General features: G+C 33.2%; 1 protein-coding gene across 3 annotated transcripts in view; it reads left to right on the plus strand.

Annotated features, from left to right (window-relative positions):
* Nucleotides 1–1,691: 1,691 nt before the first annotated feature.
* Nucleotides 1,692–14,952, plus strand: part of LOC145284464 (uncharacterized) — a 763,119-nt gene continuing 749,858 nt past the window's right edge. For all 3 annotated transcript variants that reach the window (XM_080133299.1, XM_080133300.1, XM_080133301.1), the window contains exon 1: nucleotides 1,692–2,030. In XM_080133299.1, the coding sequence (XP_079989425.1) occupies nucleotides 1,700–2,030 (331 nt within the window). In that variant the 5' untranslated portion in view covers nucleotides 1,692–1,699. The remainder of the gene's footprint in view (nucleotides 2,031–14,952) is intronic.

Raw genomic sequence — 14,952 nt, forward strand, 5'->3', positions numbered from 1 at the left:
CCTTACATTGCTACTTAAAAATCGACTTCGCAATGTAGTGGAAATTGGTCTTGTACATTGTAGCACCTTAGAGATGTAATGCTGCTTACCTTTATGTAATCTATCATTATGTCATAGTTTTTATATCATGTTTATCCCAATCTCGGCCGATTGCTATTTAGAAATAAAGGGCAATTATTTATGAGGATGTTTAGGGGAGATGAGAGAGATGTTAGTTCACATTACATTCGAACTTCTGTTAGTAAAATCAGGGAAGCAGGTGACAGGGATGGAATTCCAAAGTCGAGAAAAGAAGCTATTATCCGGCATCTAGGGATCTCTACAGTGAAGAGGTGGGATTTTGCTGCTTGACGGTTTGTCATGTAGATCTACGTCGAAAGTGTACAAGTGCAGTGAATTCATCAGAGCAACTTCAATTAATAAAACGTAAAACAAGCACGGGGATACAGCTGCGGCAATGGGACAGGGGTTGGAGCTTAGTTGACAGTGCGGGACCTATTAAGTTGGAGAATTTGCTTTGGACCAAGAGGGAGAGACGTCGTAAACACATCAGTGAATGGGATTCGATTGAGTTTTAAATCTATCTTTCGTTCTTCTAAAGCATTTACGGAAAGATCTTGTCTACCATAATTGAAAGGAACCCTTTTCTCCCACGTTATGGAGAGCATTAAGATGAACTTACATTAACAGAATTCATTGCCATGAACTTCTTTTTTGTGGAACATATTCAGAAGGAACTGCTTCCCTGTAACCTACGATATGGTTTTCTTCGAAACGAATGTCAATAAAAACTCGTCATACATTGTTACCATTAGTTAGACAAACTTTGTCTATTTCAGTTATCATTTGCAACCGTCTCATAATCTTTTACATATTTCAACTAAAAACCAATCCATCAATAAAATCATTTTGAAGTGTTTGTTGCATTGACAGTTGTGACGACTTACTAAAAAAAAAAAAGATAGGATAATATATCAATTGTAAACGATTAATTGATCGGTTTTTGCCCATCTATTTTGCGGCATACTAGCTCTTCGTTTTAGCCTTTTATCCTAAGAACTAGTAAATTATCTTGTCAAATTATTCACACTTTTTAAATAATAAGGTATGCTAGAATTTTCATAAGAATTTTTTTTCTTAGATAAGGACCAAAGAATGAATCCTCTGAAAAGACGTATACTCGACTGAAATGACGACCATGATGATGAGAAAGTAATATTGTAAACGATTGTTAGTATATGATTCATCAAACAAGTTGCTATTTGATCCATAAATGGTATCATAATTTCTAAAGCATAAGCCAAAATTATAAGTTTGAGAGTATCGAAAGTTAGTTTAGTAGATTCCTAGGATTCGCTGGAGTCAATTGAATCCCAAATGCTACTTCCTCCCTTGCATTTTATTTCGATATTAAACAGATTTTAGCGCATTTCGCTCAGTATGGCTTCGTAGGATAGCGGTAAAATTTCACGCTTTCTTTCACTTTCTTTTCCACCTTCGAGCCTACCTCCCTACTGACACTTTCTTTTCTTTTACACCTCCAAGTACCCGGGCAACGCCGGATACCCCCGGTAGTGATTTAATACATCTGAAAAAAAATCGAAATAGTATTTGCAAATGTGCATGATAATATTCAATTGGATCACCGTTATTTGTACTTTTGTGTTTTTTGTCGTTTTTCTTTAAAGGTCAGCAGTGCATGGATCCAAATTTGGGACCGGCTGCCTCCAGAGTCGTTTCCACGCAAACGACACAACAGCAGCAACAACCACAGCAACAACAACAATCACAGATACAGCAAACACAAATGCAACACTCACCAATGCAACAATCACCAATGCAACAATCACCAATGCATCAACAGCAGCCATCACAAATGCAACATCATCAGCAACATCATCATCATCAACAACAACAACAACAACAACAACAACAACAACATCAACAACAACAACAACAACAACAGCAACAACAACAGCAACAACAGCAGCATCAACAACAACAAGCACCAACTTCAATTGCAGCAGACTGTAAGTACCGGCAAATATTTTCAACTTAACACATTTTCCTACACATAAAAAGTGCGTTGTAAAAATCCAATACAGGATACACTTTTCAAGCTGTCTGAAGTAATGCATTTTTTTTTTTCAATTTTCTTATTTTTATTTTTTTGTTTTTGTGAGGATGCCAGACATTCACATACTATTGCAGTGACTTCAACCGAGAGATCTTTTTTATGTTCTTCCAATTCCTTTAAGTGCAATTGTTTGTATCTCTCTTGCACTTGGTTCACCTAGTATATTTGGCAGGTAGTTTTAAAATGCTTATTCATGAATCAAGCATATACAAAGCATGTGAAAATTCAAGAACTAATAATTAATCATGAATAAAAGAATTATTCTCATCAATCGCAACTACGTAAAGCGATGAATCTTACTTTGTTTTCCCCGATCAACTTATTACAACAAAACCCAAAAACAATTTCTATGGGACATTAGCTGTTTGGACTGACGCATATTTTTTTATTTTATTTCATTTTTTTATTTTTATTAGAGTTGGGCATCCTCTTGGATGCCAGACATTTACAAGCTATTTCAGAGGATCTGACTAAAACATTTTAAGAATGTAACCGTCTCTTTAACTGCGATTGTGTGTATCTTACTTGTACCTATTTACTGTGCCTCCCCACGGGACAGAGTTAGACACCAGGGTCGTTTTTTAACGTGGAAGAAAAGGTACAAAAATAAAAATTGTCTCAGTCGTGAAGGATTTCTCCTCCACCGAAAGAGAACAAGAAATAGAAGTGCAGCATCTGAAGAACAGATACTACACTTTGATCTTGTCCCGAAGATTCCCCGTATATATCTCTCTTGCAATTGATTTCCCGTGTATATCGCTCAAGTAGTTTTTGAAATTTTTTTTGTGCGTCTGGTTGCTACGATAATTATTGGAATAAACGAGGTCTTACTGTTATGCCAGTTTCTTTTCATATCCTACATAAGACGTTGATATTTTGTTCCCTTTACTTTCATAACTCTGTTAAACTTAGCATCATTAAGGAAACTGACTTGTAACTAAGGTTGTTGTTCCCTTCCCTGTTGTCTCATATTTGTTATTATATGGAAAAATGCGCGCATGAAAAGTAATATTCTTAAGATTTTATTAAACCTGGAAAAGTAAAGGACAAGAAATTCAACCTGGAAAAGTAAAGAACAAGATATTCTAGTAAAGTAAAAAAAATAAGAATTTTTTAGACTTAAAATATTGCAGCTAAAAATAAAATTTGAATATTGATGAATATGTTTTTATTATTTGCATATGTTGTTGTTTATTGTTGAGTTAGAAAGGGCGTCAGTCGCTGGATTGAACTTATTTCCCCCCTATTATTTGCATATATTTATGTAGTGAAAATTGTTTGAATAAAATTAATTCATTAGTTAGTTAGTAGATGGAATTAACAATTTTATAATTTACATAAAAATTAATAATTTTATTGTATCATAATTAGGATCATTTAATTTTAGGAATATTTATGCCCAGGCTGATGCTGATGATATCGCAGTGCTGGTCGCGGGTTCAAAAGCATCATTGGTCAGACGCATTGCCAAAATGGCATTAAATATTCCTAATAAATGGTCTAATCGAAATGAATTAGAATTCAGTAGCCGTAAAACAGAAATGGTCTTGTTTACATATAAAAGGAATTGCCAACTTGGTGACCTTTTTCTGAGTGGACAGAAATTGAAACTTTCGCAGGAGGCAAGGCTGTTAGGGGTAATCCTGGACAGTAAGCTAACCAGGAAAAGCCACATAGAAAAGATTTCCTCCAAGGCGACTGCAGCCCTTATGCAATGCAAACAAATTGTGGGGAAAACCTGGGCAGTTAACCCGCATGTAATGAGGTGGATATACATTGCTATAGTATGTCCCATTTTGTCGTATGCATGTGTTTCTTGGATCCGCGGGACAGAGAAACTGTACTTGAGGAAGAAACTCCAGAAGGTACAAAGACTTGCTTGTTTAATGACTTCTTAAGCATATCCGAGCACACCTACTGGAGATGCTGTTCAATATCCCTCCGATTAAAGAATTCCTGAAAGCAGAAGCGATACGGGGATCCTATAGAATAGATCTCATGGATCTGTGGTGGTCAAGATCTGTTGGGACTACTGGAAAAACAAAGAGTCACGTGGATTTGTGTAATGAGGCTAGGAAGGAACTACCGCTTTTGCATGTGCCGGGTGACCTTATGACTAAAACCAGATCATTTGACAAGCATTTCACATGTATGGTTTATGACAGAACAGGCGCAAGAGATTACGAAAAAGAGCTGGAAAGCAACGTAATCAAATGCTATACTGATGGATCTAAAATGAATGATAGGATTGGTGCGAGTGTTTATATAGAATACTCAAACCATCTCACCTGTCAAAAATCTTATTATCTTGGTAAACTGAGGACGGTCTTGCAGGCAGAAGTATTCACCATACAGGTATCATCGGATACAACACCAAACACCAGTCATGAGCTGGCACCATTTCCTAGTAAGTTTAAATAAAGTTGTGTTGTTTTTTCTTTCATTTCTTCTAATAAAATAAAATAAAAACTAAACCTTTTATTTAATCCAAGTTTCATTGTCATCGACATTTAAAGTGACGTCTGCTTTTATCCTTTTTTTTTAATTTACCTTTAAAAATCTTTAAACTATTTTCAGTATTTCCGAGCAATTTAAATAAAGTTGTGTTGTTTTTTCTTTCATTTCTCCTACTAAAATAAAATAAAAACTAAACCTTTTATTTTATCCATTTTTTTTCTGGTTTCTTCTGATGGTCTCCGCCACTCTCACTAGTATTTTCTTCTTTTTAGTCTTTTAAGTTCACATGTATTATTCGACTTATTTACTTCCGAAACTAGGCAAGCAGGTTCACTGCTGCTGATGATAATATGAACAAGACACGATCTCACAGCAGCAGCAGCAGCAGCAGCAGCAGCAGCAGCTCTAAGAGTAGTAGTTATAATAATAAATTGGAACCGGCGAATTATTAGCATAATAATAGGTCGATTTTCATCGGTTTTTAATTAAAAAAAACATTACACGGGATTGAACCTAAAATCTTTTCACCAATCCCGGCTCTATACTCGTTACGCTAACGTATAACATTTTCAATTTAATTTCGAATCACAGTAGTTTTTTATGAAATGACTACATTTTTCATCAAATGTGATAACGAAAAATTTGAGTTCATTCAAAGAATATGTATATCATAGAATTCACTAATATTTTTAATCGATAAATTCACCATTTTTTGCTATAAAATCATAAGGAGAGTTAAAAAAAATTAGTTATTAAAAAAAAGTTCGGTTTTTTAATTATAAAAAAAACCGATACACGGGATTGAACCTAAAATCTTTCCACGAACTCTCGGTACTCTAATCGTTACGCTAACATGTCATATTGGCAAAATCGCAGTAAAAAATATTTATATACAAAAAAGTTATGTAAAATAAAAAAAAAGCGTTAGTCACTTATGTATGTACTTACTCTCCTGTTTGTGAACCCACATATTTTGTTGTAACTTTTTTTCTACTGAACCAATTTTCGAAAAAATTTTTTTCAAAATGTAGCTAATGAGGTGTTCTATCAAACTATATAACCTGTTTGAAATTTGGTTGCGAACGGAATTAGTGGTGGGGGTTTGAATGTGTCTCGATTCATTCAATTTCGGACTTAAGCATATATTCAACCACTACCGTGGTTGAATGATATCAGTTTTAAAAGTTCCGTTTCCAAGTATGTAACTGTTGAAATTGAATAATCATAGTCATAGTGGATGTTGTTTGACTTATTTCCCCATTTTTATCTGTTTTATGTGTTTCTAGAACTTATACATTATATATTCAACTTTTACAGATAATCCAGTGAACACAGTTACACACTCCATTGTGTTGCGTTGTAGTGTAGCCGTACCCCGTTAGATACTAAGATACAATTTATTGTGACATTTTAAATGCCTGCAACATTTATTGATTTTTGGGAGAATTGATCTAAAAGCTTCGATAACAACTGGCATCATCTCTACTTGATTGTCTTTGACTAAATTCGTTCTGAGTTCACGATAATTGCTTTTTCTATTCAAACATTTTTCTCCGCATTTTTGTCACCAGAAATCGCTATTATTGTTGATTCAAGTTATCACAACAGCTGAAGATGGGCAACATTTAAAAAACATTATTTTTCATAAATAAAGATTGTTAAAATTTTGCATTAGTGCCTTAAAAAGAAGGGCATTAGTGTCTTAAAAAGAATTACATTAGTGTATTAAAAGAAGTGCATCAGTGTCTTAAAAGAAGTGCAGCAGTGTCTTAAAAGAAGTGCATCAGTGTCTTAAAAAGAAGTACATTAGTGTCTTAAAAAGAAGTACATTAGTGTATTAAAGAGAAGTGCAGCAGTGTCTTACAAAGAAGTGCATCAGTGTCTTAAAAAGAAGTGCAGCAGTGTCTTAAAAAGAAGTGCATCAGTGTCTTAAAAAGAAGTGCATTAGTGTCCTGCGTTAAAATTACAGAAAAAAAATAATAAAAATGAAGAATCTATTTGAATTCAAACAGTTCAGTGGTGTAGTGTAGATGGTGGTGGCAATAGTGGCTGTAGTAGTAGTAGTAGTAGTAGTAGTAGTAGTAGTAGTAGAATTTACTGCTAGGTCTAACAAATTTCCTCAAATTTCGCGTAGTGTTCATTTCTGTCCAACTCACTTGATTTTCTCGTATAATCCGTTTACCACCGGTAGTTTTATTTGGACTTTTATTGACAATGAGCCTCTTCAGTATTTAAGTGCAAACGGTACACTTCTGATCACGATCTGGATTTTCCTATCTTTTATACGTCTTTTTATTTGCTCAGATCATACGGTCATTAGTATGGCACCAACTAATATTAATGATACCGCATTTTGAGGGGAGTGTTGTAAAATTATATAATTTTTTAAAACTTCTACTTCTTCTTACTATTATTTCATAATAGTCTTAACGGTTTGGATATCTTTAATTTGAAATTTTAATATCAGCTAATTTCCTAAACTTTAGGAATCTCAGTTGTACTTTTACACTTTCATCGTTCAGAAAATTCATACAATAATTTTAATATAATTTTAGCTATTTTTTCTTCCTCACATTATTCATCTGCTCATCTCTGACGCTGCAGTTTTATTAATGTAGTCTTTGATGAACTTTGTACGAATAGCTTGTTCTTTGTAGATCATTAGGATGATCTTAGTAGATGTTATTGAATGTACTCCTGGCCAACAAGGTCCAGAAGTCATAATACTAAAATAAAGTATTTCTAAATAATATACTGTCCAATTTGTTTTCCGTCGTTCCGAACCTCCATTTGCCACTAGTATTTAACAACGCTGTCTATGCAGAGGTATGGTTGAGGATTACGCAACTTTGCCACAAAAATTCTACGTGCAAGCACCATTACAGTGGGCATTCATAGTCTGTCAAAACTGAAGGAAGCTACCGTATAATGTACAGTTAGGTTTACTGAAAAATGACTACAATTCGCGTTTACTAGAATAAGAAATCAATATTGTTACGTAAATAAGTACAGACATGATATCAAGTTAGTAACCCTATACTGATCATATATTCACAGGACCCAAATGCATTTATATATGTTATACAAATACTCTATAATTATATGTTGATTGACTATATAAATATATATATATATATATATACATATATATATATGCGTGTAATTGTATAGTATTATAAATATATATATATGTAGGAAGTTTGAAAAATATATATGGCAATTAAGCTACACAGAATATTCCGCGTTTCATCCACACTAGGATTCGTCAGGCTTACCTAGCTCTACTTAGGTACTGAGCACTGTTTAAATAAATACTTAGTTTACGCATAAATTATACTTTCGTATATTAATTTATGTGATTGAATAAAGTAGTCACATATACATATTATTAAAATAAGTTATTTTTAATGCGTACACACACTACATTTTCATAGTTTCGGGAATCATCAGTACAGAATGAATCGATTACTATCTTTCGAGAGATTCGAACCCGGCCAAAAAGCCATCCCTGACTCCATTAGCAAGGAACAAACCTCACAGCTAATCTCAACCGCGAGAAATATCGTTGAAATTTTAACATTTATTTTTTAAATGTAATAACACCCGGCCATAGTGTCCAATAATTATAACATAATGGTGTGCGCATACGAGCTTAGGCGACCGTCTTCCTAATTTAATTTTAAAGTACTCAACAATAAGAACCGAGTTTCTTTAAACAGCTAGCATGATTAGTACAATAATCATTTTTTTATTACCCACAATTGTTAGATTATTAAGAAAAAAAAGCGTAATTTAAAGAATTTCAGAAAATCCTCGGTAGCGTCGATTACAATTGTACAAAGCAACAGACTACAACAGGCGTTGAGGAGAGTCAGTAAAGGGCAGACACATGATCTTCCTCATTATCGGATTCAAAACCGACGGTATCAATTCTGTTCTAAATCTTGTGATTCAGACTTACATATATATGCATACATATCTATATAAAATTATAAAAAAATGACAGTAATTTTTTAAAATAATAAATCTATGCTATTTTTTAAATATACATATATATATGTATGTGTATTTTAGCTTTCCAAACGTATCCATTTATACGCAATCCTCATTATATATATATATATATATATGTATATATATATATATATATATATATATATATATATATATATATATATATATATATATATATATATATATATACTTCAGAATGATGAAATGCATTAAATCTACTGGTACGCAAATCCAGTTATTATCGGTCGTACAAAATATTATTGGGTGTAATATTTTATATGACAATTTCAGCTAATATTTTTCCTCTGAGGAGATGAATAAACATCGAAAACTCCTGGGTTAAGGAAATATACTTATTAAAATGTATTCATTGTTTTGCATATATTAATACTTCTAGATTTGAAATTTACCCGTTTCAAATCATAACATTTAAATTCCTAAATTATGATATGTATATATATATATATATATATATGTGTGTGTGTGTGTGTGTGTGTGTGTGTATGTATATATATATGTGCGTGTATATGTATATATATATATATATATATATATATATATATATATATATACCAAGCAATATATATATATATATATATATATATATATATATATATATATATATATATATATTGCTCGGTAATTTCCAGAGCATGACTTTTGTTCACAAGAATAGCAGTTTTATGGTTAGTTGTGATGGAAATAAGGAGAAACTGAAACCAATGAATAAAACAGAATAAGTAAATGAATTCTTTTTTCTTAGGAAACTTCTAAAAAATTGTTTTACGATTCTTCTATTCACGCCTGCAATAACCAATGCCATTGTTCGCGAATAATGCACAGTTGGATCCCATCCATCTGTCCATCGATCCATTCCTCTGACCATTAAACCTTTGTCCACGTTGACTGCAAAAATTAATAATGCCGATTTTTTGGCTTTGTAAGCGGAATAATAAAAAAAGTCTTACTATACGACGACGTAACGTCCATTTATATTGACAATGTTTGCTTTTGAGATTAACGACAAATGGCTTTGTCTTTTCGTTGTTTAAATCTCGACAACATAAAGTCCAAATCGAAAACACACTACGTTCGAAACAATCACTCTTACCCTTGCCTGTATTTTTTTACATTACCAAGTCAGCTGATATTTGGACTTGACGATGAATGCCCTGGAAAAGTCACTTTTAATTAATGTTTAGTTTTAAAATATGTAAACGAAGAAATGATTTGCAGCGATTTTAAATCATACCTCTTCTTATATCGTAAATTTCACACAAAGATAATTTATATGTCTCGCAGTGTTCTTAGACATATTTTATACAGACATTCATGCGGTAGGTGTCGAAAATTGAAAAATTCTGATCTTAAAAATAATCATTATTCCCTTATAGATAAAAAATATTTTATACAAGGGAATATTTTACGTTAAACCGAGGTAACCTTGACCGGTGTAATGTAAATATCCCCCTGTAAAAATTCTACTTTTTTATCTATAAGAGAAAAAATACTATTTTTAAGATCATCAAACCCAAATATCAGCTGACGTTATATTGTAAACAAACACAGATGGAATTTGATGAACGACATTATCATTATTATTTATTTATTTATTTTGCAAATTAGTCCATCAGGCAAATTATTACTAGCAATATATAATAATCAATAGATACTTAATCCTATAATAATACATATGCAATCTGCATAAATAAAAATCATGTTTAAGCGTATTGTACGACCGGGCAATGCCGGGCGGCCACCTAGTTATATTAATTAAGTATTACATAATTAATGACCCTATGCCGTACATTAGCTAGTATATATATATATATATATATAAATATATATATATATATATATACGTCTTATATACTTCTTCAGAATAAGATATCCTTTTCATTAACTTCCTTTACTCTGTGACGTTTAAATACTGAAACAACTTTTAATTGTGATTTTCCATGCCTCACTAACTTTAGCAAATAAGGTGTAAACCATTATAATTATTGTCTAATATTTTCTGCTCTAAAGAGATGGTAGACATCAAAATCCTATAGGATAAGGAGTTATAACATTTCAACTGTATTTTTTGTCTTACATAGAATAATAAAAATCTTTTGATTTGAAATTATATATATATATATATATATATATATATATATAATTTTTTTTAATTTCTTATAATATATACCAATCCTTATTTAAGAAGCTTAATGTAATTACCAAGCAATATAGTGAATAAATGACAAAAAAACTATATTCCAAAATTCATGATCTTGACTATCTTATAATTTATTCCTTTAATTCAGTTGACATTTACAATTCTTGACAGCGCAAAATCAAATACTTAATGATTATATCAATCTATTATGCCCTTAACTCATATATATATAATTTTATATACATAATTTTATTTTATTTTTATTTATTTGTGTAATATTATTTATGTATTTATTTTAACTAAGTCATCTGTCAGTAAGAGAAGGATAAGGCTGGAGTGTGGTCGAGTCTTCTTTTTTGTTGTTGATAGAAATATATATTTTGCATAGTATGTGCATCATAATTTTCCCCCAAAACAATCAAAACTGTTTTTATTTTTTCGAAGAAACAAACATAGATGAAAATTAGCAACTGAATAGACCAAAAGAGACAACAAAAAAGAAATAGACATGGATAAATCCTTTCTTTTAAACAAATTATAGCAAACATTTATTCTTCTACATTACCAAACATTATTGCCTCATAATAATGCACATTTAAGTCGGATCGTTTTAAAAAACAACAAAAAAAATAAAATGGAGTACTATTAATTCTTGTATCCGATCAAAAATTCTTATCCACATTGGCCATTTCGGTGGTAGGAATAACAATCGATAATGGTGATCGTTTTTGTTTTGAAAAGGAGTAAAAGTGCTATAAGGCATAGATGAAGCCGGCTAGCACGCGTGTAAGTGTCCATTTCTATCGACAAGTCGTCTCTCTATCTCTCTAATTTATGAGACTTGACAACACTTTCGCGTTGTCCCATCATGAAGACATTGTGCTCAAATCAATCTTTCTCACCCCCCTCCCGTGTTTTGGCGCGCTTCGTCCCGCCATCTTAACTTGCTTCCTCCATCTTTTATAGCGAGAAATTTTAGCGGCAAAAGGAGGCTTTTATTTATGTCTTCTTGTTTTCTATACTCATATTTATGATTCAATATCCTTCTAGTGTCATTGTTCCTTCTGGTGGGGGAGAATTCCGTTCTAAGGGCGGCGTTGTGTTGGGGTTGTAGCAATTTGTTTCGCCCGCATATATATAATCAATCGTAAACTCACCAAACTCATACAGAGACACGCATACATATATATTGTTGAGCATCCCATACGAGGTGTTTAGTTTGTTCAGTGGATACCATCGGAGACTATGGGACTCGTTGAATCATGTTTCAGCCCAATCTGATCTGTTGCGGTAATTTAACTGATGTTGTTGAAACAGTTAGTAACACACAATTACCTCGAAATTATGGTTAAAAAGCATCGTCTGAACTCCAATCTCTGGTCCCCCCTCGCCAATCTTTCACGAAAAACACCCGTCTAGCTGAATCCACTGTGAAAAATTTCCCCCACTCTGTATCTGTGCCTAAATCAAAACGCGGATTCCATGAACAAAGCTTCTTTCTTAGAACTGCACGCCTGTGGAGCTCTGTTCCGTCTGCCTGCTTCCCTCCGGACTGCAACTAGGATGTCTTCAAGTCCAATGTTAACAAGTTCCTGATGAACCGCCCCCTTAAGTAAACACTTAAGCAAATCTCCTCACTAACGTAATGTACTTGCAATAACCCTTATCCCTGAGTGGCTTCCGGGCCTTGATAAGTGGTGATCACTGTGTAAAAAAAAAAAACAAAAAAAAACTTGGGTTTAAGTAATTGTGTTAATAGTCAAGCATAAAATGTTGCGGGAATGACGCATAAATAATTCCAAATTATTTAATACGACGTTAATTGTTTTATTTTATTTTTGCATTTTTACCTTAAACAAAGCACAGTGCCACTTTGATGTAGGAAGCTACCATCTGGGACCTCTTTGAGCAGATCTCTGTTTATATTACATTTGAACTTTTGCATGTCAATAGAGTCAGGGCAGTAGGGATCCGGAAAGGGAATTCCAAAGTCTAGTAATCTGAGGAAGAAATTATCTGGGTAAAATACTTTTTGCTATCTACGGATCTATACAGTGTAGAGGTGGAATTTTGCTGTTTGTCGTGTTTGTCGAGGGGATACAAGGGCTATAAAATCCTGGTAAAACAGAAAGATGCAACATTTGGTCGGTGGCACAGAGATTGAAGCTTAGCTGACAGTGACAGTGGGGAACCTATTAAGTCCGGCGAACTGGAAACATTGGCCGTGGGAAGAGTGACAAAAAATGATTAGTTAGCTAGCTAGACTAACACCACGTGTATATAGAAAAACAGTCGCTAGCAAACATTCCATGTGTTTTATCCTGTTAATTCCTTACGGTGATGAAATCCAGAGGCCCCTGTGTAGTTTAATTGCCATAAATCTATTTTATAACGTATATATATATATTGGAGTTTACACAATTCGGATAAATTATTTAGTCGGGACTTATCAGCCTATATCTTCTGCTTTTCTAATGAGAGTCATTAGGTTTTGAAATGACATGGTATAAAGAGCTTCTATGACTCCTCGTTATTTATGATGTTTACTCCTTACTGAACCGACAAAAAAACTCATATATTCTGATATATATTTTTTATTAGTCCTAAATTTAATATATAAATGCACACACACACACACACACACACACACACACACACACACACACACACACACACATATATATATACATATATATATATATAATGTGTAAAACGGTCATCTCTAAATTCTTCAAGGATGGTAAACCTTGCATATATAAAGTGCTTATTTTTTTTCATCACTATGTGTGCATTCTTTGTCCTCCTGAGAGGATTAAAATAATTCCGTTTTTTAAATATGCATTGTTTCTATAAAGTTTCAATTCAGAAGACATCTCGCTATTTGTGTGTGAAAGATCCGTTGTTCGCGCTTTTATCTCTTCTGGCAACAGTATGTTGATGTTTTATACTCTTTTCAATTTCTTAATTCCTGCAGTAACAGCTTTTCGCATTTGGTTACTAGTGAATAACACGGGGATTGCTGCATAAACTACTTCGTCAGTAAGATCACAATCCGCCCGAGATGATATATCCCTAGACTTGAGGAAACTCCAGCGATTTGGCCGCGTCCTCCATTCTCCACAAGGCAGTAGCATCGGCTCATGTATCAGAGATAGAACGAGCGGACAGAAGACGAATTGATGATTTGGCTTGCGACGATCAAAGCTAATTTTAAAGTCAGCATTTGGCAATCGAACAATCACTGGTTGCGGTATGCTTTGGCGTTAGTTATGCGCAAACGTGTATGAAGACGCTTTGACCAGTCAGGTTGCAAATTCTCTTTAAGCCTGTTCCAATCACTTGTCTTAGTGCCATCACAGATCAAATCATAATTTCACTATGGTTTGATGTCCGTTTATCACTTGTGAAGATGACCCTGATTATGTAATTGTTTGGTTTGTCCGGAAAGGCTCTGCAGTTTAATCCGAGCTGTTAACTCTAGGGCACTTGTGAGATGATTCTGTAGAAGCAGTGTTGATTAATCTGCCTTTTTAAATAGCACTTTTCATCTTGCATTCTTCAATGAGTACAAATTTAGCAATTGTATTCTCTTTGTGGCTTGCAGTATCCTAGGAGCTTTTTTTTTTTTTGTAACTATATTTCTCATGAGTCAGAATGCAAACCGAACTATATTTGCCAGGTGTCCTTGAACTGTTTTTATTGTCCGTCTACGGTTGTTTTGTCCTTCGCCAGCTCACCGTAAAGTGTTAAATCTGATATGTTGCATGTATGAATATGGTTTGAATTTTAAGCAAATGAGTAGCAATTCTGTCATGTTCCGTCCAAGACCTTGTAGAAATCCAAGAAGATACATACGATTAACTCAAGATAATCTTGTAAGACAGTGCAGGCTTCTCTACAAATATTCAAATTGATACGTCTTAGAGATGCAAGATAAGTCCTGGAATTATTTTAACAAAAAGTGGTTATAACTTATCAAAAACTAAATATTACCCGAGAGTAAAAGTTAATAAGATAGATTGAGAGTAAGGAAGCATCGATAAGATACTCTTGATAAAGTCGGAGATGATATCGACAAAAACGTTGTGAAAATAACACTAAAAATAATATATATAGCGAAAACTCAATCATGTAGCGCAAAATCAAAATGCAAGTTTGTCAAAGTAGTAACCTTTGTTTATTGTAT

This window comes from Euprymna scolopes, chromosome 9 (genome assembly GCF_053919585.1).
Source record: "Euprymna scolopes isolate OS-2025 chromosome 9, ASM5391958v1, whole genome shotgun sequence".
Classification (NCBI taxonomy): domain Eukaryota; kingdom Metazoa; phylum Mollusca; class Cephalopoda; order Sepiida; family Sepiolidae; genus Euprymna; species Euprymna scolopes.